The following is a 24755-nucleotide window of genomic DNA, read 5'->3' on the forward strand; positions in this document are numbered from 1 at the left end:
GTTCTGTTCTGCAGCCTAAGGTGTTGTCTAGTAGCAACTGTTTCCTGACTGTTTCAATTGCTTCTGTAGTGGGTATGCAGGTGAAGAGGGATGTAACATCACAGGAGACCATTGTTTCTTTTGTGCCCAATACCAAGTTCAGAATTTTGGTGGTGAAATCCTGAGAGTTCTGTATGCTGTCTTGACACCTTTTTCTGGTAAGTCTTTATCACCTACTGACTCCAATTAGGATAATGTCCGTTAGTCGGCGCATGCGCATTAATTACCGCGATGCCGTACCAGGTATGGACATCGCAGTGTGCATGCGCCGGCATGGTGTGGGATCTCGGCGAGAGAAGTAAGAAGATGGGCGGGCAGAGGGAAAGACTAGGAGGGGGGAAGCGACGATGAGGCAGAGCTGCCTGGGCATCTACAAGATTGACGCCGCCCCTGGGCACTTGCGAGCCCTCATTTGCATATCCTACCAAGATGATTTTTGCCAGTTTTAAAAGTCCACGATTGCTTATAAAGGTAACGTTTTTATTAACTGTAATGCTGCCAGAAAGCTATGGGAAGGGTTAAAATGTGAAACTGTGATGACAGACTCCCTTTAACTTGTGAGAGGTGTACTTGCTTCAGTGGGCAGCCCAAAAGGGAGAATTAGAAAAGTATGAAATTCTGTTGGTGACCAAGCGCTGCCCAGGCACAGAAGGGCAGGCTTTAGGAGGGGGTGTGCTTAGGCTACTTTCACACTTGCGTTCAGAGCGGATCCATCTCAGACGGATCCACTCATATAATGCAGACGGTGGCTCCGTTCAGAACGGATCCGTCTGCATTATATTGTTAAAAAAATTTCTAAGTGTGAAAGTAGCCGCAGACGGATCAGTCCAGACTTTTACATTGAAAGTCAATGGGGGACGGATCCGTTTGAAGATTGAGCCATAGTGTGTCATCTTCAAACGGATCAGTCCCCATTGACTTACATTGTAAGTCTGGACGGATCCGCACGCCTCCACACGGCCAGGCAGATACCCGAACGCTGCAAACAGCGTTCAGGTGTCCGCCTGCTGAGCGGAGCGGAGGCTGAACGCTGCCAGACTGATGCATTCTGAGCGGATCCGCGTCCACTCAGAATGCATTAGTGCTGGACGGATCCGTTCTGGGCCGCTTATGAGAGCCTTCAAACGGAGCTCACAAGCGGACACCCAAACGCTAGTGTGAAAGTAGCCTTACTCTGTACGTATGTTGGCTCATGCTTTCATACCCCAGCAACCAGTATGAAACATTGATGGATGCAGATTTGTTCCTAGTCTAAAGGAATCATTGGAAGATAAATTAAGTTTAACACTGTTTGCCTCAAAGGCATCATGAGACTTAGAAGTGCAGTAGTTCATTCTGAACTTATTATGAGGAATGAAGACACTCTGGATGTTTTAAATATTTAATGGAAAAACATTTGTTATAACACAAGATCCCACACAGCCAATTTACAAAGGATTGTCCACCTTGTGGCTTTACATAAAAGTAACCAGTGCACGGAAAAATAAAATGGAAAAAAGCCTAGTTTAACGTGTGTCCTGCACTGAGCACACATTAATTAGACCATAACACGCTTCTTGTGAAATGCTTTACAGTCTTTTAGCTGATCATTTATACCAGTTTTACAGCAGGGAAATACTTGTGTGCAGAAAAATCAAATTCAGGGGGAACCTGCATGAAAAGAGAGAACATGTTATGTAAACGCAACAAATAAAAAAGGAAGAAGATAACAAATCACCACTACGCCCACATACATGACCTGTTCTTTCCTTACCTGTAATACAACATAACTCAGATGAGGAAAGAGCAGAATTTATTCTTTTACTGGAAAAAAAAACAGCTAAAGTTGCCTGACAAACATTCAGCTCTTTAATCATCTGAGTAATGATATATTACAGGCTGGTAGTAAGCAAATAAGAAAAGAACAGGTTATGTGGGGGTAGCGAAAGTGATGTTTTAAAACGTTTTTGTAGTGTTTTTTTTTTTTTTTTTTTTTATTTTTTTTTTTAAATAAAATAAAAATTCTGCAGCTAGGTGTTACCTGACTATTTAAAACTGGTGACCTGTCCAGATGATCTGATCAGTGGGGGTCTGCCACCCGAGACCGATGCCGACCAGCTCATTGAAAAGGCCCTTCTCGCTGCTTACCCTAGACTAGTGACATCACGACCATCACCCACATGGTCTATGGGCAGTCAGCCCCATTTAAGGACTGCCTAGTCTTCTCAAACAGCTGATCGGCACAGGTCCAGGGTGTTGAAACTCCACCAATCAAATGCTGATGACCTATCAAGTATACTTCCCGGCAAAATAGTATTTTACTTTTTTGAGCTTCCCTGTAAAATCCTTTTCTCGCTGCGTTCATTGGCAGACACAAAAGACCATGGGACTAGGAGGCGACACTAAGCTGAAAAGTGCTAGCTCCTCCTCTCAGCTATACCCCTCCTGCACTGAGCTAATCATTTTGTACAAAAGCAATAGGAGCAGCCAGGAAAAGCTATCAGAAACCAATAGTAAGAAAGAGCTGGAGATGGGTCAGAACCAAGAACAGGCAGGACCAATCCAGAAGAACCAGCACTGTAATTACTGGGTGGGATCTGTGTCCCCCAAGGAACTCAGCGAAAAAAGGATTTTTACAAGCAAGCACAAAAAAAAACTATTTTCTCGCTTGGATCATTGGGGGACACAGAAGCCCATGGGATGTTGAAGAGCAGTACCACGGGGAGGGAACAAATGACCAAGTCTCACATGGAGAGGGAGAAGGATGCACAGGAACCCCAGACTAGGAAAAGCAGAGCATGAAACAGGAAGGCCAGCCAGTAAGAGAGCTTAGTGTGCCGAGCTGGGCATAAAGAGAAGAGCCCAGCTAAATGAAGCCAAAGGACTTGGGAGACTTCAGAAGATGTGGATAGCAGCACAGAATATCCACAGGAAGGAGGAGTCTGAAAACAAGTCAGACGACAGAAGACAACAGAAAATGTTGGCGAGAGGAGACAGAGAAGGCCAGAATATGTAGGAAGTAACCAATAGTAGAGGACGAGAGCCTGGAGTCAACTGTGACAATATGGGAGGAGAAAAAAGTTTGTGAAGACTGGCAGTAGGCAGCTTGCAATGGAGCAAGGCAGAAAGAAACCAAGGAAAGCCACTCCATGAAATACTGGATTGGAAAGAGACCGAATTAAAAAGATTTCTGTGAATGTACACCCGGATATAAAGGACTGCAGAACTGCTGTTGTGGCAGATCTCTACTCCGATGGAGACAAAAAAAGTAGGGGTGGCCAAAAAAGAAAGAGGAAGAGATATTTTAACGTAAGAAAAACTCAGTAAATCTGGAAGGAATCAATTGAGCAGATGGCAGCAGACCTGCCTTGGAATGGCCTCAGATAGATTATGAAAACATTGGTAGGCCAAACTGTAAAAGGAAAAAATGTCATAGTCTGTCATCAAGGGAAAGATAAGTGACCGTCAAGGAAGATAAAAAACAAAAACAAACAACGGGAACAAATCAGTAGTACTGACTGAAAAACCATAAGAACATAGGGAATAGCCTAGTAGGAAAAATTAATGCCTTCGGGGATGAAGAACATCCCCATCAATCATGTGGTCAAGAGGATTGCATCATCAGAATGTAGCCACACCAATATCAGTCCCCGGAGAAAAAAAGATGACTGAGTGATGCTGGACCCAAGACAATATCATGACTGGCCTTGGTCAGGCCGAGCAAATAGAGCAACTGCACTGCGAAAGAACAGAGCAGCCTGTAACACGAGAGAGCGATCACATACGTTTGCCAGGAATATCTAGAGATAACGGAGGCATATTTGTAGGTAAAAACCGCAGCGTCCACAGCTGCTAAGAAAATAAGAGCAAGAAAAAACAGCAGAGCTCCATAAGGAGAATGGCAATGGACAATGGCAGATGCACACAGAGCCATGTGGTAAATACTGTAACAAGAGAGGAAAGTAGCCACCTCACATTCAACAGAAAAACTGCCTGGACTGGGCAGACCTAACAGTAAGCAGAAGAGAAAAATGCCTGGGCTACATGCACACGACAGTGAAAAACGGACATGTGATGTACATTTTTTTAACAGCCATCACACGTCCGTTTTAAGACCAATGGTAGTCTATGGAGTTATTCACACAGCAGTTTTTTTTGACTGTCAGTGAAAAACAGACATAATAGAAAAAAATAGAGCAAGTTCTATCTTGTCTGTTTTTCACCGACAGACTGTCCCCCGTACAAATGGGTCAGTTTTTAAAGTCCGTTTCTGAGAAAGGCATCAGTAAGGAAAAAAAGTTCATTTTTTTTTCACTGTCGTGTGCATGTAGCCTTAGCAGTAGGTAGAGATGCTGCCTATAGACTTTGAAGGGGAGTATGTGCTCGTCAGAGGAATGCACAAGTGGTCAGACAGCAGCCAGAGACTGGCTCCGAACAGCAGCCAGAGAATGGCTCCGATAAACAAGTATGATGTGGATGCCCATCGCCACAAAACAAAAGGTACTAGAAAAAAATAGCGTCAGCACAGGCACTCGATAACCTGCGTAGTACACTTACTCAAGGAACATTGATACTGGTCAAGTAGACAGAAATGTTATTTGGGGTGAGTGCATCTACTCGTCTTGTGGAAGGGTGTTGTGTCTCAGCAAAAAAAAAAATCAGCTACTAGTGGCGAGTGGGAGTAATGTAGGCGACTCGCAGCATGTGAAGTGAATAGGTATGTCTGCTACAGCCAAATGTCAGGGCAATTACACAAAATCCCCCCCAAAAAGAGCAATGCTGAAGCTGAGAGAGCATAAATTGTTAGTGCCAATGTCCCACTTATGAAGGAAACAATGCAGTACACCAGAATGGAGGGGCTGGTAACCCCTTAGTGACCAGCCTGTTTTGGGTCTTACTGAACAAGCGGTTTTCATCCCCGCCTTCCAAGAGCTATAACTTTTTTACTTTCCTGTCTATGTAGCTGTATGAGGGCTTGTTTTTTGCGGGGCAAATTGTAGTTTTTAATGGTTCCATTTTGGGGTAAACAACCTTCTGATTTAAAAAAAAAAAAAAAAAAAAGGTTAAACTCTTTCTGGGAGGGAGATGGGATGAGTTTTTAATTATAAATTTTGCAGCGTTCATTTTTCGGCATAAATAACATAATATCTTTATTCTCTGGGTCAGCATTATTACAGTGATGCCTAATACAATAAAAATTAAAAAAGAGAATCTTGTTGCATTGCCACATCCCAAGACCCATGCCTTTTTTTATTTTTCTTTCTATGGAGAGGTCTGAGGGCTTGATTTCTGCAGGACAACTTTTAGTTCTTATTGGTATCATTTTGTGGTAAATAACACTTTTTGAGCGCTTGTTATTAAGATTTTCTGTGTCGACTAAGAATAAATTAGCAGTTCTGTCACTGGTTACATGCAGTGGGCATCATTGTCCATGGCATGTAAGGGGTTAAACAGCCCGGATCGCTACTCTTGCCGGTCCGAGCTGTTCGAGCAGGAGCACGGCTCTCAAGAGCCGAGCCCTCACTCTCCGCTTAGACCGAGTTGATGTGAAAAGGCCTAGCCTAAGGCCCCTTAGTGACCGCCATGAAAAGGCATATGGGTGGTCACTAAAGGGTTAAAGATTGATAAGTCACTGGGCTTCCCTGTTGCAGCCAGCCACAGGGTCACCATTTCTTCGTGTTCGATCCACCTACCAGTGTAAACTGCCACAACTGCTGCTCTCTGCTGGGCCCATGGGGGAGCTGAAGGGAAGAGGATGAAAATAGAATGAGTATTTCTGAATTAATTCTAATTTGTCTTCTTGGAGAAAGGTGAAATGATGAGGGAGGCCATCAATGTTCACCCTCCCCGCTGGGAAAGGGAAGAAAAAAAAACCAAAAACTAAAATAAAGGCAGAGCAAGCCCAGGGATGTCCAACTCCTAGGGACACTAAGCGAAAACCAATTAGCTCAATGTCTGCAGGAGGGGCATAGCTGATAGGAGGAGGTAACATTTTCTGTTTAGTGTCTTCTGTATCCCCCAATGACACGAGTGAGAAAAGCCAAACAGTTCAGTCTGCAGAATTTCTAATGTGCAAAATAACCTAAACGGACAGGATAAAATGCTACGCAGTCTCCGATCCCAGTTACTATTGCTAGATCTGCCCAACAAATTAAAGTAGTTTTCTCAGAAGTTTGAAGTCCCTGTGATAATCTCTGTGAATCCAACTGATTTTCCAGAGGAAGCCCCAGCTAGCCCGTTATTTTCACGCCAGCTTCCAGTGAAATGTGGTATTAAATGGCAGCCATTAAATGACTAATGCATGGATGGCTGCCAGAGAGGTACTCTGTTCAGGCTCATGGAGAGGGCTGAGAACACACATTTAATTACTAAAATGGAACGCACATAAACCAACTTAGATGATGAATTTGTCACAATTCTCAATAGTGAAGGACACCACTTAAAAAAATTGAATATGAAGCTTCTCCAAGATTACCTTTGAGTCCTTTTTATGTCCTCCAGCAAGCAATTTCATTACTACTATGTTGTTTTTAGATACCTTCAAAATCTCATTGACCTAAAGGAAGATTAATGTAAATTGTGTTAGTACCACTATATAGTGTCTCTGTATTAGCTTACGTAACATTTCTTTGGCACTAATGTCACACCTTTATGGCCAAATCCATACAACCTTGAAAATCATATACAGACTGGTGCTCAGCAAAGTACTAGTCGGAAAAGAAGCTGATTACGGTTTCAAGTTTTAAAGTGGTTTTCCACTTAACAAAATCAACAACCGAAGTTATTCAACAAAGTTTTGCGTAACTTTGCTAATAACGTACTTCAGCTCATTGGAGCCCATACATTTTAAATACTGTACAGAAGGATCTCCGTACTGTATTTTTCCAAAGTTTTGAATGAAGCGACTTTGGATGAAGCATCCGAAGCTCACTTCGCTCAACACTAATATAGACCATTAAAGGGGTTGGCTGGTTTCCTATACTTATGACATACCCTCAGGATAGGACATCAATATCACATCAGCGGGTGTTTGACGATCAACTTTTACTTTCCGACTGTTCCTTCCCATTGAAGTGAATGGGATGGAGGAGCTGCAATTACACCTGCTCTTTTGCTGCGATGGTTGAATCTCTGAGATCAGAGTGCTCCAATCCCAGTCGCTGTTCACAGGTGTCAGCTGTATAACATAGCCACAATCTGCAGTGCATGGTGTAGTGTCAGCTCCCGAGTCAATGCCACGCTGCTCTGGTGCCATCATGCCGTAAATGTATGGCAAGTCACCAAGGGGTTAAAACCTACTCAGGTTTTCTTGATCTTGTAATAAAATCAGTTGAATGATCAGAAATATTTACATGTGACAAATTAGAAAAAAATACCTGGATTTTTGTACTTACCGTAAAATCCTTCTCGTTGGATGCATTTGGGGACACAGCACCATGGGTATATGCCCAGCTGCCACTAGAAAGAAAAAGTGTTGGCTCCACCCAGATGGGCTGTACCCTCTGCACAGACACTAAACTAACCAGTTGGTACTAAAGCAGTAGAAGCACCAAAATCCAGCGCGAAAAGTGAAGCCAACATGTCCTAAACCAAAAAGAGGACCAATATCGAAGAGTCTCGGGAAGCCCGGTAAACCTGAACAAAGAAAAAACAACAAGGATGGGATCTGTGTCCCCCAATGCATCCAACAAGAAAAAGATTTTACAGTAAGTACAAAAATCTATTTTTCTTGTGTATTGCATTGGGGACACACAGCACGATTGGACGTCCAAAAGCAGTCCCCGAAGGTGGGAAGAAACAGACATGCAAAAAACCTAATGTACCGCCGCTTGCAGAACCTTGAGACCCAAACTGGCATCAGCAGAGGCCAAGGAATGGATGTGGTAAAACCTGGAGAAGGTGTGAACTTAAGCCCAGATGGCAGCCTTGCAGAACTGGGAAGCAGAGGCCAAATGCCGGACCACCCAGGATGCCCCGACCGCCCTAGTGGAGTGAACGGTCAACCAGAAAGGGGGATCACGACACCGTCACATAGGCTTCCTTGAAAGTCGATTGAATCCAACGAGCGATAGTGGCTTAGGAGGCTTGTAAACCCTTACCGTGAGCCCTCAGGGACGACAAAGCGAGTCAGAACGACGTAAGGACTCATTAACTGGAGATACAGCTGGAGCCCCAGAACCACATTCAGACAGTGGAGAGACCTCTCTCTGGGATGAGAGGGGTTGGGACAGAATGAAGGCAGTACAATCTCCTCATTATTGTGGAAGAAAGGAGGGAACTGGGCACAGGGCAACCTTGTCCTGGTAAAAAAAACAAAAAGGAGACCGACAGGAGAGCGCCGCCAACTCAGAGACTCTGTGAATGAAGGTAATCGCGACTAGAAACGTAAAGAAAGGGAGCTCTCCTTCAAGGGCTCGAAGGGAGAGGACTGAAGGGCATCTAAGATAAGATTGAAATTCCATGGTTCCACTGGAGAGCAGAAGGGAGGGATGCGATGACCCACCCCCTGAAGGAAGGTTTTCACTTGGGAACGAGAAGCCAAGGGCCTTTGGAAAAGAACAGACAAGGCCGAGATCTGGCCTTTGAGGGAGGAGAGCAGGGAAAACGATATCTGCATACCACGCCCAGCGGGGCCAGTCTGGAGCCACCAATATTGCCGGGATCGGATCCATTTTAAAGCGTTTGGGTACCCGAGGAAGAAGCTGAAGGGGAGGTAAGAGATACAAGAGACCGAATTGGGACCACAGGAGCACCAAGGCGTCTACCACAAGAGCCTGAGGATCCCGAGACCTGGAGACGTAAAGTGGAAGTTTGTGATTCAGATGGGAGGCGAAAAGATCCACGTCTGGGATTCCCCAATGCTGGCAGAGCTGTTGAAATACCTTTGGATGGAGAGACTACTCGCCAGGGTTGGGACGTTGGTGACTGAGGAAGTCGGCTGCCCAACTGTCGACTCCGGGGATGTGGACAGTGGAGAGAGCGTGAACATGTCCCTCTGCCCATTGCAGGATGGCTTCCTTCAGGACCGCCACACTTCTGGTGTCCCCTCTGGTGGTTCAAATAAGCCACCACAGTGGAGTTGTCCGTCTGAATCCGGACAGCATGACCGCGGAGGAGATGAGTCCAACAGGAGAGAGCTAGGTAAATGGCCCTGAGGTCCAGGATATTGATCTGCAGGAAGCTCTCCCGTATCGAACACTGACCCTGGGCTGTGAGAGACCCAAAGACTGCACCCCCAACCTGTCAGGCTGGCATCAGTGGAGATCACCTGCCATATGGGGGGGGGGGGGGGGGAGAGAAGGGGAAGAGAGGAAGGATCTGCCGAGGGAGACTGTTCAGGGGTTCATCCACCAACGCAAGTCCCGGTGGACCTGAGGTGGAAGGCAGATCGGGCGCTCGAGGCCCAACGGAGACTTGTTCCACCAGGAAAAAATTGAGAGCTGAAGGAACCGGGTGTGGAATTGGGCATAAGAAATTGCCTCGAAGGCGGCAACCATCCGGCCCAGAACACGCATACAAGCCATGATGGACAGAGGAGACGGCTCGTGAAGACGAGCCACTACCTTGTCCTGGGGAAGACCATGCCTAGGAAATCCATTCTGTGGCTGGGAACAAGTGGATCACTAGCCACCCGAACTGGGATAGCACGGACAGGTTGTCCTCCCGGGACGAAGCCTTCACCAGAAGATCGTCCAGGTAGGGTATTACTGCAACTCCTCTGGCACCGAGAAGTGCAACGAGGGGAACCCACACCTTTGTAAAGACCCTCGGGGCAGACGCCAGGCCGAAGGGCAATGCTATGAGTTATAAATGTAGAGAACCTACTGCAAAGGGAAGGTACCTCTGATAAGACAGGGCTATGGGGACATGCAGATAAGCATCCCCGATGTCGATAGACAACAGAAACTCGTCCACCTCAAGGGAAGCAATCAGCGACCTGAGGGACTTCATACGAAAGTGACGGATACAGACAAAATAATTGAGCGTCTCCAAATCCAGAATGGGGCAAAAAGACAGGAACAATCACTCCACGTGCGTGAAGGGAATGAATGGCCTGAAAAAAAAGCGGCCACATGGGAGGGGGACCTAGGCGTCGATGATTGAAAGAACCGACTTGTAGGAAGAGCGGAGAATTCTATTTTGTATCCGGAGGAATCTACCTCCAGGACCCAGGCGTCATCCACGCTTGCGCTCCAGTGATCCTGAAAAGAAAACAAACGACCCCAACTCGAGGGGCGACTCGAGCGGGGGAAAACAGTCATGCAGATGATGGCTTTGCAGACTGGGGTTTTGAAGGCTTAGGCTAGGTTCACATCAGAGCGTTTTACAGCGCGTTCCTACGCGCTGTAAAACGCTCAACAGGCAAAGACCAATGTTTCCCTATGGGCATGGTTCTCACCTGAACGTTTTACAGTGCGTACAAATGCGCTGTAAAACGCCCTACGCACCAAGAAGTACAGGAGCTTCTTTGGGGCGTATTGTGGCAGTTTTTCATTGGATGCCTCTGTGGTTAATCATACAAACGAGCGTACTACGCGCGTTTTCAAAATACAAAAACGCCCCAAAATACACCTCAAAAACGCCTGTAAAAAGTGCTTATCGAATACGCTCAGGTGTGAACCCAGCCTTAGGGCGGGTGCGGCAGGAGGGCCTGGCCTTGAAAGAAAGACGAATAGTCTTTTTGTCCTGATGGGAGGAGGAATCCCAAAAAGAGCGAAAACGCTGTGATCGCGATGCAGACATAGGACGGCGGCAGCGGTTCTGGGTCAGGAGATAAAACTTTTCCCACCCATGGCCTCAGCAATAAGTTCCTCCAAACGCTTTCTAAAAAGCCTACCACCCAGGAAGGGGAGTGATATGAGCACCTTTTTGGAGGCGGCATCTGCCGCCCAGGCACGAAGCCGGGCCGTGCAGCGGATGGCCACAGGAGTTAGTGGCCACCCTGCTAGTGTGGCTGGCCAATTCCAGAGAAACATCACAAAGATACAGGGATGTCTGGAAAAGATGAAAGGCAAGGCGATGGCGCTCCCCCTGAGTAGAATCCGGGGTAAGGACCGAACCAGCTGTTTGGCCCAGACCACACAGGCCTTTGCCGCCTATGACTGCTGCCACGAATGCAGACTTGGACAAGGAATCTATCTTCTTGTCCGACGGATCAGACAAGGAATCAGCGTCGGCCAAAGGAAGTGTGGTGGCCTTAGCAAGACAGGCCACCTGTGGATCTACCTGAGGAGGGACCACATAGCAATGGACTCCTAAGGAAAGAGGACGTCAGAACTCTTGGCAGGCTGAAGACGCCTATCCGGGTGACGCCACTCCTTGGCCAGGAGTGCATCAAGATCTGCATGGTTAGGGAAATCCAAAGCGGAGCGCCTAGAGCGGCGAAGGATACGGATTCCTGAGCCAAGGAGGAGGGGTCTTCCTGCACGTGGAGAGTGTACCTAACTGCCCTGATAAGATCCTGCATGGTCGCAGACAGGGAAGTGCTCTGCTCCGATCAGGAATCTAAGTAAGAATTGTCCCTCGAGGAGGCGGAAGGTGCGGCAGGGGAGGAGTCGTCGCCAGCCTCAGACCTGCCCTGGGAGTGATCCGAGGAGGAGTGGGACATAGTTGTGACAACCCGAGGTCATTTGCGGGACCTGGTGTCTGAACATGAGCGTGACCCGTCCGCGGAGGAGTCCCTGGGAGGGGCAGAGGCGGCGCAAGTTGGGTAGGCAAGCAGTCCAGCAACTCCACCATGGATTGTGAGAGTCGGGCAAGGTTCCCTATGGCTTGGGACAGGGAAGAGAGGCCCATTCATTGGGACCGACACAGGAGGGGTGGACAGGGCATCCTGAGAGGGCCTGGGGACAAGGCACTGCGCACAGACAGGGTCAGGCTGACCGCATGGCAACTTTTTATTGCAACGGGCACACATAAAATACGTGGCGACTCGAGGGGGGGGGCGGGAAATGGGAGTCTTCTCAAGAAAAGAGGCTGCAGGAGAGATCCACGAGTGCTGACAAGATGGAGGCCCAGAAGCAGAAGCTAAGAGCAAACTCTGCCCACAGGCAAAAGTCCATGCTTGACTGGGATAAGAGGGGAGGAGACCCCCCGTCCAAGAGCCGAGGAAGGGGCAAGAAAAAATTCCAGCCAGCAAGAGGGAGAGCAGAAGATATGGCCTAGGCAAGGAAAAAGCCAGGGCCTCGATTAATGAAGCCACCGGAAAAGGCGCCGGCAGGTAGGAACCGCAGGGCCCTCCAGCAAAGAAAGAACAGGTGGGGGCTCCTCAAAGGAAGTGACGGGGCAAAAGGTGCACCTGGGACCCGAGGACAGGCCATAAAAGATGCAGTCTAGTCCGGGCAAAAGCCGTGGACTAAAGTAGAAGGGAAGGCCGGGGAGAGGTATGGGTGGCCAGGGAGCCTGAGAGAGAAGAAAAAGGCCCCCCCACAAGTGTGGACGTACAATAGTATGCGCCCGCAGGGGGTGCTTCTAAAGTGGAGTCCACGATGAAGCCCCATCCTGCAGCAGGCAGAGGCCTGAGAAAGAAAAATAAAATAAAAAAAATAAAGAAAGGGAACATAAAAAAGCAGGAAGACCTGCAATAAAAACAGAGCAGGTCATGTCTGCCTCCTACGGACACTAGACTAAAACTGGTTAGTTTAGTGTCTGTGCAGAGGGTATAGCCCATCTGGGTGGAGAAAACACTTTTCCTTTCTAGTGTCAGCTAGGCATATACCCATGGTTCTGTGTCCCCCAATGCCATTCATGAGAAAACTTATTGGAAATTGGGTGAGGGCCAAATACTTTTTCACAGCAATGTACTTGTCTTTCCTTCTGGACCCATCTCTAGCATTTTTGATTCCAGCTTTAAATTGTATGTTACCAGTTTTGCGTGTAAGTAGTTTGTGTTATATCACCTTATGGGGTTTCAGAAGAGTAAAACGTCTTATTATTTGATTGTCTTTTTGCCAGTTGCTATTGTTTTAAAGTAAGAAACTCCAAAGGGCCAGCTCGTGTTTGAATGATTTGACCTATCCAATTCAGGAGAGTATTTTAAAAGGGTTAAAATTTTAAAAAGAACCTGTCTCTCCTGACATGCCTGTTTTAATAGCTTAACACATTCCCCATGTAATAACAATTCTGGAGCAGCTATTCTTATGTCTGTATGTTCCGCCATTCCTTTATTATTTCTACTAGAAGTTATGAATTAATTGCTAGCAGTCTGCAGTAAGGGTACAGAGGGGTGTCAACAAGTTGGGGGGGAAGGTGGACCTGCACAGTCTGAAAATGGCAGCATGAACTGGATAGAGTGAGACTGTGCAAGGACCCCCCACCCCAAACTGGTTAACACCCCTCTGTACCCTTACTGCAGACTTCTAGAAATTAATTTATAAATTCTAGTTGAAATAATAAAGAAATGGCACAGCATAAAGCCATAAGAATAGATGTTCCAGAATTGTTATTATATAGGGAATGCATGAAGCTATTAAAAAAAGGCATGTCAGGAGCAGTGACACATCCTCTTTAAAGGGGTTGTCCAGGTTCAGAGCTGAACCTGGACATCCCTCCATTTTCACCCCGGCAGCCTCCCTGACATGAGCATCGGAGCAGTTCATGCTCCGATGCTCTCCTTTGCCCTGCGCTAAATCGCGCAGGGCAAAGGCATTTTTCTGAGTTCCGGTGACGTACCGGGGCTCTCTATGGGGCTGACAGGAACCCCGGTGACGTCACCGGCACTGATGGGCGGGATTTGGCTCTGCCCTAGCCAGTAAAACGGCTAGGGCAGAGCTAAAGCCCGCCCCTCAGAGCCGGTGACGTCACCGAACACACTGCTGGGCGGAAGTTACTGTTATTGTAAACACAAGAGCCTGTGCCCTGCGCGATCTAGCGCAGGGCACGGGAGCGCATCGGAGCATGAGATGCTCCGATGCCAGGCTCAGGAGGGCTGCCGGGGTGAAAATAAGGGTATGTCCGGGTTCAGCTCTGAACCCGGACAACCCCTTTAAGTTCAAATAATGGCCTCAGTGATGACCTGTGCAGGAACAACATGTGTCCAAGATCACCACTACTAAGGCCACTGATCGGCTGGCAGCAGTGGCGTGCATGTAGAGGATACGTTGCACTCCTGGTAAAGTGGCAATGTAAGTGGCGGAAGCAGGTGCATTTTTTTTTTTCACACCATGCCAGAACCCCTGGCAACTGGTTTCCAGTCTTAAAGAACCTCTTCAAGAAACACGATTAACCAACTGGCCGATAAATCCTGAATACTAAGGGCTCTTTCACATCTGCGTTCTTTTCTTCCGGCATAGAGTTCCTGATCAGTTTTATCCCAATGCATTCTGAATGGAGTGAAATCTGTTCAGGATGCATCAGGATGTCTTCAGTTCCGGAACAGAACGTTTTTTGGCCGGAGAAAATACCGCAGCATGCTGCGCTTTTTGCTCCGGCCAAAAATCCTGAAGACTTGCCGCAAGGCCGGATCCGGAATTAATGCCCATTGAAAGGCATTGATCCGGATCCGACCTTAAGCTAAACGTCGTTTCGGCGCATTGCCGGATGCGACGTTTAGCTTTTTCTCAATGGTTACCATGGCTGCCGGGACGCTAAAGTCCTGGCAGCCATGGTAAAGTGTAGTGGGGAGCGGGGGAGCAGTATACTTACCGTCCGTGCGGCTCCCGGGGGCGCTCCGACGGGAACGTCAGGGCGCCCCAAGCGCATGGATCACGTGATCGCATGGCACATCATCCATGCGCATGGGGCGCTCTGACGTCACTCTGGAGCACCCCGGGAGCCGCGCGGACTGTCAGTATACTCCCCCGCTCCTACTATGGCAACCAGGACTTTAACCCCTTAAGGACATAGGACGTACCGGTACGCCCTATTTCCCGAGTCCTTAAGGACCAAGGACGTACCGGTACGTCCTGACTTTAAAATCGGCATTCCGGCGCCGCAGGGGTTAATTTGAACAGGATGCCGGCTGAAATCATTCAGCCGGCATCCTGTTAAAACGCCAGGGGGGGTCATGTGACCCCCCCGTGTCGGCGATCGCAGCAAACCGCAGGTCAATTCAGACCTGCGGTTTGCTGCGCTTTTTGCAGTTTCTGATCCCCGCGGTCCCTGACCGCGGGGATCAGAAACTTTAGAGAGTGTCTAAAATCAATATAGTACACCCCCCCTGCACCCCTGCATGATTTGATGGCGGCGGGTGGTGCAGGGGGGGTGTCGCAGGCGGTGGGGGCGTTGCGGGAGGCGGGCGGTGCGGCAGGCGGGATCGCGATCCCCCGCCCGCCTCCCATTGAATAATCGTTGGTGTACAGTGGGTATACCAGGGTGCCAGCACATTGCTGGCACCCTGGTATAAACGGCTGACATCGTTGATGCGATGTCAGCCGTTTAACCCTTTCCATACAGCGGTCCGTACGGACCGCTGTATGGAAAAGGTTAACAGTAAAAGGGAGCTCCCTCCCTCTCCGATCGGGGGGCTGCTGTGCCTTTGCAGCCCCCCGATGGGAGAGGGAGAGAGCCCCCAGACAGCCCCCCCAGAGCCCCGTCCTTACCCTTCCCCGTCTGCGCAGTTCTGACCATAACTGAGCAGACGGGGAAGGTTCCCATGGCAACAGGACGCCTGCTCAGGCGTCCTGCTGTCCATGGTGCTGAACAGATCTATGCTGAAAGCATAGATCTGTTCAGTGTAAGTAAAATACAGTACAGATACCTATATAGGTTCTGTACTGTATTTTACAGACATCAGACCCACTGGATCTTCAAGAAACAAGTGGGTCTGGGTCAAAAAAAAAAATAAATAAGTGAAAAAAGTTAAGATTAAAAAAAAAAAAAAATTTATCACTGAATAAAAATTAAAAAAAATAAAATAAACTACACATATTAGGTATCGCCGCGTCCGTAACGACCTGATCTATAAAACGGTCATGTTACTTTCCCCGCACAGTGAATGCCATAAAAATAAAAAAATAAAAACTATGAGAAAATTGAAATTTTGCCCACCTTACTTCCAAAAAAAGGTAATAAAAGTGATCAAAAAAGTCGCATGTACGCCAAAATAGTACCAATCAAACCGTCATCTCATCCCGCAAAAAATTAGACCCTACTCAAGATAATCGCCCAAAAACTGAAAAAACTATGGCTCTTAGACTATGGAAACACTAAAACATCATTTTTTTTGTTTCAAAAATAAAATCATTGTGTAAAACCTACATAAATAAAAATAAAGTATACATATTAGGTATTGCCGCGTCCGTATCGACCGGCTCTATATAAATATCACATGACCTAACCCCTCAGGTGACCACCATAAAAAATAAAAATAATAAATTGTGCAAAAAAAGCAATTTTTTGCCATCTTACGTCACAAAAAGTGTAATAGCAAGCGATCAAAAAGTCATATGCACCCCAAAATAGTGCCAATCAAACTGTCATCTCATCCCGCAAAAAATTAGACCCTACTCAAGATAATCGCCCAAAAACTGAAAAAACTATGGCTCTCAAACTATGGAGACACTAAACAATTTTTTGGTTTTAAAAATGAAGTTATTGTATAAAACTTACATAAATAAATAAAAATTGTATACATATTAGGTATCGCTGCGTCCGTGACAACCTGCTCTATAAAATTACCACGTGATCTAACCTGTCAGATGAATGTTGTAAATAACAAAAAAAAACAACGTGCCAAAAAAGCTATTTCGTGTTACCTTGCCGCACAAAAAGTGTAATATAGAGCAACCAAAAATCATATCTACCCTGAACTAGTACCAACAATACTGCCACCCTATTCCGTACTTTCTAAAATGGGGTCACTTTTTTGGAGTTTCTACTCTAGGGGTGCATCAGGGGGGCTTCAAATAGGACATGGTGTCAAAAAAACCAGTCCAGCAAAATCTGCCTTCCAAAAACCGTATGGCATTCCTTTCCTTCTGCGCCCTGCCGTGTGCCCGTACAGCGGTCTACAACCACATATGAGGTGTTTCTGTAACCTACAGAATCAGGGCCATAAATAATGAGTTTTGTTTGGCTGTTAACCCTTGCTTTGTAACTGGAAAAAAAATATTAAAATGGAAAATCTGCCAAAAAAGTGAAATTTTGAAATTGTATCTCTATTTTCCATTAAATCTTGTGCAACACCTAAAGGGTTAACAAAGTTTGTCAAATCAGTTTTGAATACCTCGAGGGGTGTAGTTTCTTAGATGGGGTCACTTTTATGGAGTTTCTACTCTAGGGGTGCATCAGGGGGGCTTCAAATGGGACATGGTGTCAAAAAAACTGTCCAGCAAAATCTGGCTTCCAAAAACCATACAGCGTACCTTTCACTCTACGCCCCGCTGTGTGGCCGTACAGTAGTTTACGGCCACATATGGGGTGTTTCTGTAAACGGCAGAGTCAGGGCAATAAAGATACAGTCTTGTTTGGCTGTTAACCCTTGCTTTGTTAGTGGAAAAAATGGGTTAAAATTGAAAATTAGGCAAAAAAATGAAATTCTCAAATTTCATCCCCATTTGCCAATAACTCTTGTGCAACACCTAAAGGGTTAACGAAGTTTGTAAAATCAGTTTTGAATACCTTGAGGGGTGTAGTTTCTTAGATGGGGTCACTTTTATGGAGTTTCTACTCTAGGGGTGCATCAGGGGGCTTCAAATGGGACATGGTGTCAAAAAAAACTGTCCAGCAAAATCTGGCTTCCAAAAACCATCCGGCGCACCTTTCACTCTACGCCCCGCTGTGTGGCCGTACAGTAGTTTACGGCCACATATGGGGTGTTTCTGTAAACGGCAGAGTCAGGGCAATAAAGATACAGTCTTGTTTGGCTGTTAACCCTTGCTTTGTTAGTGGAAAAAATGGGTTAAAATTGAAAATTAGGCAAAAAAATGAAATTCTCAAATTTCATCCCCATTTGCCAATAACTCTTGTGCAACACCTAAAGGGTTAACAGAGTTTGTAAAATCAGTTTTGAATACCTTGAGGGGTGTAGTTTATAGAATGGGGTCATTTTTGGGCGGTTTCTATTATGTAAGCCTCGCAAAGTGACTTCAGAGCTGTAGTGGTCCCTAAAAATTGGGTTTTTGTAAATTTCTGAAAAATTTCAAGATTTGCTTCTAAACTTCTAAGCCTTGTAACATCCCCAAAAAATAAAATATCATTCCCAAAATAATTCAAACATGAAGTAGACATATGGGGAATGTTAAGTCATCACAATTTTTGGGGGTATTACTATGTATTACAGAAGTAGAGAAACTGAAACTTTGAAATTTGCTAATTTTTCCAAATTTTTGGTAAATTAGGTATTTTATTATGCAAAAAAATTAATTAATCAATTTTTTTGACTTTATTTTACCAGTGTCATGAAGTACAATAAGTGACGAAAAAACAATCTCAGAATGGCCTGTATAAGTAAAAGCGTTTTAAAGTTATCAGCACTTAAAGTGACACTGGTCAGATTTGAAAAAAATGGCCTGGTCCTTAAGGTGAAAATGAGCCTGGTCCTTAAGGGGTTAATAGCGTCCTGGGTGCCATAGTAACACTGAAAGCATTTTTAAGACGGATCCGTCTTCAAATGCTTTCAGTACACTTGCGTTTTTCTGGATCCGGCGTGTAATTCCGGCAAGTGGAGTACACGCTGGATCCGGACAACGCAAGTGTGAAAGAGGCCTAAGAGGGCAAAACGAGGGTGGAATGCCTCTAATATTTATGAGCAGGCATATATAACAAAGATAAGATTCAGAACAGAATGCATCTATAAACGATTGCTCCAAAGACACAGAAAACAAGCATTTCAGTTACAGACTCTTAAAACACAACCTAGACACAATGAAGTTAATAAAATAACTGCACAGAGTATAGCCATGGTTAGATGTGAACAAGCTAAATTAGACGATTTATTTGCATAGTACTGGGGTTCATGTATTGGGTACATTGCTACCGGCTGCAGTTATCAAGATTACAAGTGTCTCCTAGGAACATGGGATCTGAGATCTAGAAGAAATGTGACCTACTGTAGAGCACAAATCCTGAATGTATTTTAAATAAAAGAAGCAAAGAAAATTAGAAGTAAAACCTTACCTCTTGATCCTGATTTGGGATATTTTCCAAAATCATTCTTGCTTGTTGGAAATGTTTGCTTGCAGCCATGTAGAGGTCTGAAGATTGAGGAGGAGGGCTATACTTATTTAAATCAGACATTTCCTATAATTTCCCAAAAAAAGAGTGAAATTAAACAAGATTTCATTTTAAACAAGAACACGATATTATGGAAAACATGCAGGGAGGTCAAAAGGATAAAGGAATGAGAAGAGAATGCCATTTATTGGTAAATGCAGTAGACGAGTGATTTCTGGAATCTATGCAAAGCTATCTAGTCTCTGCCTAATGTTGGATGAATTAATTTGCTGCACTGGCAAAAATTACACTTACTGAAATAAATCTAAAGATAAAATACGATGAGATAAGACCGTTAAAGGGGTTTCACTCAAGGTATTAGTGACCTGTCCTCGGTACTAGAGTAGCTCAACTGCAGCAACCTGGCACAGCCAATACACTTTAAATGGAGCGGTCCTTACGGTTCAAAGTGGCAGTTCTGGCGGAGGCTGCAGGGAAGAGCTGACTGGTGGAGGTGCAGGGTGTCAGACCCCCACCAATCTGATATTAAGAACCCATCCTGGAAATGGATCATCAATATTTGGAGCCCAGAAAACCCTTTTAATAGAGCTCCTTATGTATATAGATAGGTTTTACATTCCACTGGATTTAGACAGAGGGGCAAAGAATATGTCAAAAAGGTTATTCAGCCTACCTTAAACTGTAAGTAGTGCACTGGTGGAGGCGTGATAACACTGTTGAATGGTGCAAATCTGTGCTCATACCGAACTTGTTCACTGTCCAACTCAAACTTGGGTTTTCTCACTTTTCCATCCATGTCAAACGCAATCATTGTCTGGATAAAATGGACAAACATCAAAAGCTTGTTAAAATAAATACTAAGAAATTATGAGGTTCAAATCTAAACAAACCCCTGAAACCACACGTTTGGAAGCTTTATGGCCAGGTTATTTTACCGATTTTCAGGTCTTGCTGGATAAACTGTTCGATTTACTTTTTATGCTATTAAAGTAATTGTGTATTTTGTCATGACATGAAATCTACTGCTGTGTAAAAAAAAAAAAAAAAAAGCTAATAGGGTCAATAGGTAGTGTAAACTACACAATCTAAACATGTACGAGATTTATTAAAGTGACTAATGTGTAATCTCCGAGATGTGGCAGTCACTACTGATCGGAGTAAAACAACTGGCACCCGACATGTATGGAATGGGATCAGCTCGTGAGCCCTCTCTATACATTCCTCATCAACCAATGACATACAGGTACATTCATTAGCCGCTAAGAGGTGAAAGGGGTTGTCCTGTCTCGCCGTTTCCACAGCCAGATGGGACTAAGTGCCAGCCTCAGGAGGCCAGGCTTACAGAAACAGCCAAGTGGGCTGGCAATGGTAGTTAAAGAAACCGAAGAGTCAACTCGCTTGGCTGTTTCGGAAACCTGGACAAAAAAAGTCACAGAGAAAACAAAGATAAAAACATACGGTATGATATATAAATGTGCGGATGTCCCTGGCCATATTAATAAATAAAATCACAGACATAAGATAACGATGCACTTAATAAAGTAGATGCAAGCACTATATATGGACAAAGTCCTCACTCTGATATGATAAAATCTGAGACACTTAGCCAATATATTTTGATTTTCTTCATTAATATGGCCAGGGACATCCGCACATTTGTATATCATACCGCGCAGGATGTTTTTATCTTTGTATTTTTCAGTGTTTTTTTTTTTTTTTTTTGTCTATGTAGTGTATGCTTGAGGGAGTGGCACCTTCAAGTGTGAATGCGCACCTATTTTATCTGGGGAGTAGCATTCCTCTGCACTTTTGCCCTTCCTATCTCATAGACTGCCTTGATTAGGTGGTACATATAGGTGTGCTTTCTCCCCCTCCCATTGGTTGCTTAATGCACATGGAGGTTACTAGGAGCAGCACACCATATGTGCGGGGTCTGCGCTCCTGAACATAGAAGCCCAATGGCTTAGGTAGGTTTAGCGTAGAACCCCTCTGACCTGAGACCACCTTGGCGCTTGGTAGGTGGGCACAGATGTGTTTTGATCAAAATATATTGGCTAAGTGTCTCAGATTTTATTACAGAGTGAGGACTTTGTCCATATACAATGCTTGCATCTACTTTACTAAGTGCATTACCACCTTATTTATGCGATTTTGTTTCGGAAACCTGGCCAACTTGGACAAGCGCTTGGTCCTATCTCGCTGTGGAAACAGCGAGACAAGACAACTCCGTTAAGCTGAATATCTAAATCGTGCATTTTAGACAGTAAAATTAGTAGTTTCACTGAAGCGCCAAGGATATCATAGGTAATAACCACAGCAGGTTCAACAAGCTACCAAAACACACAAGTTGTTTTACCTTGTACATCCCTGCACACATGTTCTGGTACGCTTGGCTTAGAGTTATTTCTCTACTCAATGGACGAACTGAAAAATATTCAAATAAAAGCAGTTTAAAAGATATATGCAGTATATAGACACAGCAGGGAACATTTATTAAGACTGGCGTTTTAGACGTCTGTCTTAATAAAGCCCTAAACTGGAGGTGGATCCGCCAGAGTTAGAGGAGCCGGGCTCTCCATAACTTCTGCGCATCCAGCGCCAGTTCTAAATGTAAGACAGGCGTAGAAAATGGTGAATGAGACGGGCTTAGCAGCCCTTCCCCGCCACTATTTTAGATCTGACATTAGCAGGAAGAAGTAGCAGATTGTGGCATCTGCACCTGAAATACACCTAATTTAGGCGTATTTCAGAATAGTAAATACTTCTACATGTTCATTCAAGGGTAGCAATCAGTCACACTGGCAGTCAGCTCATTACTGCAGGTCTGGTAGCTGAACTTAGGCGCACAGTTCTCATCGGCGGTAAAAAGGTTTGGTCAGATACACAATTTGTTACTCGTAATAAAGGAGCTACCTTTCTTTTTCTTCTTAGTCTTTTTGCTGCTGCGTCCTTTCTGTTGTTCTTCCATTATGCGCTCTTCTGCCATTTGAGAACTATCTGCCCGACTAAGCGTAGACATCAGCCAAGCGTAAAGGAATTCAGAAAGATACCTATGTACGACAATTTAGTTGTGGGAGGACCATAAGAAAAAAAAATATATATATTTATTTAGTATGTGCTTCATCAGAACTGGATCTACACAAAAAAGGGTATGTTTCCCAAATGGCAAGTCTTCTTTGGATTTTCTGCAGCAGATCTTGGAAAAATCCACAGCAGCAGAATCCCTACCAAATTCAGTTGTGGAACGCTGCAGATTTCACCATCTGCATTGCAAAGGCCAGTGTCTGCAGCAGATACCCGCAGCATAAACTGACATGACATTGATTTAAAAAAGTTGTGTGGGGATTCCGGTGCAGACTATCTGCAGCATGGTGGCAACATTTCTTAAAATCTCCTCCACTTCAGTGCTGCAGTACAACGCTGCAGAGTCATTGCACACATTTACACCACATGGGAACATACCCAAAGCAAAGGACAATATTTTACTACAAAGGTGCAGTGGAAAATAGATTTTTGGGAAATTTTCTGTGGGACAGCAAGTCTCTACTTGTAATCTGCCTAAAACCTAAAAACAGGTGTTTTGGCGAAGAAAAAAAAAAAAAAAAAAAAAAAAAAAAAAAAAAAGATTATTTTCAAATTAAGGACAATTAACGATTTTATTGCGACAGGAGGCTCCCATTGTGCATTAACTTTCTTTACTACTCCCATTAGCAGCAAGAATAAGTATTACAACAGTTGAAAGTTTTTTCAAAACAGGTAGTAAATATGTAAATGAGGAAGTCCAGGTAGCCAATCAGTGATCCCCTTAGTGTATAAATGATGGTGCTGGTATAGATTCTGCCTCTTTCTTGCTGCTCCCAACCAAGGAAAGATATGTATTAGTACCATTTATGTTTTTTCAAATGCTTAATATGTAATTTTATCTTTATCTACCATATTTACATGCGGTACTTTACTGCCGCATTTCCCCAGTCAGGTTCCGTATCTCCAGTCACCGCTTGTCATTGCGGTATTGCTTTTTCCTGACTGACTGACTGAATAAATCTTCCCTGTGCGCCTTTACATACACATTCCGGCCGTCCACCCATTACTGTATCCACAAATCTCACCTCCGTTTCCTCCTTCAGTCCCCAGACACCACTTCCTTCTATTCTAGCCGAAGTCTCGTGTATCGCGAGACTTCGAGCGCTCCACTCTCTGGTCTGTGAGGTGATTGCGCGCGCTTTTCAAATCTCCTCAGCGCAGCTAAATCACCTCACAGTGATAAAGCACGTCCGTACAGTTTGCTCCTCCTCACAATAAAACAACGATTACATATACACATATATATACACACTTTCCTTCATATATCTACTTCATCTATATAATTGTAAGTATAATTAATATTTTTACTGTGCATGCATTCAGGGGCTTATACTGGTCTGTATATATTTATGCTGACTAAGTATATGTACCTGAGTGCGCGTACTTGTGTTCATACAGATATAAAACACTGATTTTTTTCCCCATTTTCTCTCCCATTTCATATACACTTATTTAGCAATATGAATCCTTCTGAGGAACAAACTAATACCCAATCCATTCAACCCATTCCCATTGGATATGAGGTATTAATTTCGGATTCTATCCAACAAATGGTGGATCAATCCGTCTCAAAATCTGCATCTGTGGCGATACAATCAGCCATGGTATCCATTCAGGACTCCATTACTAAATCCATTTCCCTAGTAGTGAACCAAAGGTCCCCTCAAAATTATCCATCTACCCCAACCGACAACTTCCTCTCAGCGGAAGATTCAATTACGGAACTGGCCAAAGGTGTTAAACAACCGGGCAAATCAGCCAAAAAGAGAAAATTTACAGAAGACCCAAAATCCTATACACTGGGAAAGGGTCAAAATTTTAAAGAATGTCCGCACAAAACCTGCGGAAAAGATAATGGTGGCGAAAATCCCCACAAAAGACCCTCCACCCGGGAGGAGACTAACAATAGCCGGGTTATGACAGCCAGTAAGAGGGCTAAGTTCATCTCTTACAAAGATATATCGTCCTCTGCATCATCAGATGATTCAGATTCAATACTGAAAGATGAACTCCCATTTTATTATGAGGATGACTATCCCGAGGACCCTGAAGAATCCCCTTCAACCAGCCAAATACCAGAATCTTTAATTTTAGATAGTCAGGGTATCCCTTTCTTTAACCCCGACCAGATAAAACACCCTAGATCTGGAGAATGGGTTCCCCAACCCCAAATTTCAAAATTTCTAATGCACTGGGTCAATAAATCCCTGGATAGATCCTCTAAAAACAAATTAAAAGCAGAATGTCCAAGACCAACTCTACCACATAAAAAATCCCTAACTCCTGAGCTAGACCCTATCATTTTTAAATACTTAAATAAAACGGGTAAAAACCCCAAAAGAGGTCTGGACAGATCATTTAAAATTTGCCAAGATAAACTTCTAGATTTATTGGGGCCCCTCACAAAAATATTAGATCTATCTGAGCAATCCGCTATTACAGGCCAACCGGTAGACACGTCGGTCCTTCGGGGCTGGGCCCAAAGAGCCATCTGTTTCTTTGGAAATGCTAACTCTGCCCTGAGTGCGGAAAGAAAACGC

General features: G+C 44.8%; 1 protein-coding gene across 2 annotated transcripts in view; it reads right to left on the reverse strand.

Annotated features, from left to right (window-relative positions):
* Positions 1 to 1406: 1406 nt before the first annotated feature.
* Positions 1407 to 24755, reverse strand: part of NAA35 (N-alpha-acetyltransferase 35, NatC auxiliary subunit) — a 56171-nt gene continuing 32822 nt past the window's right edge. Inside the window, exons 18-24 of one of the 2 annotated variants that reach the window (XM_044273618.1) lie at positions 22045 to 22181; positions 21488 to 21555; positions 19805 to 19945; positions 19075 to 19197; positions 6494 to 6574; positions 5712 to 5759; positions 1407 to 1689 (exon numbers count right to left, since the gene is read on the reverse strand). In XM_044273618.1, coding sequence (XP_044129553.1) covers positions 1630 to 1689; positions 5712 to 5759; positions 6494 to 6574; positions 19075 to 19197; positions 19805 to 19945; positions 21488 to 21555; positions 22045 to 22181 — 658 coding nt within the window. In that variant the 3' untranslated portion in view covers positions 1407 to 1629. The remainder of the gene's footprint in view (positions 1690 to 5711; positions 5760 to 6493; positions 6575 to 19074; positions 19198 to 19804; positions 19946 to 21487; positions 21556 to 22044; positions 22182 to 24755) is intronic. The other variant, XM_044273622.1, reaches the window with a different exon arrangement.

The sequence above is a fragment of the Bufo gargarizans genome, chromosome 1, assembly GCF_014858855.1.
Source record: "Bufo gargarizans isolate SCDJY-AF-19 chromosome 1, ASM1485885v1, whole genome shotgun sequence".
Lineage (NCBI taxonomy): Eukaryota > Metazoa > Chordata > Amphibia > Anura > Bufonidae > Bufo > Bufo gargarizans.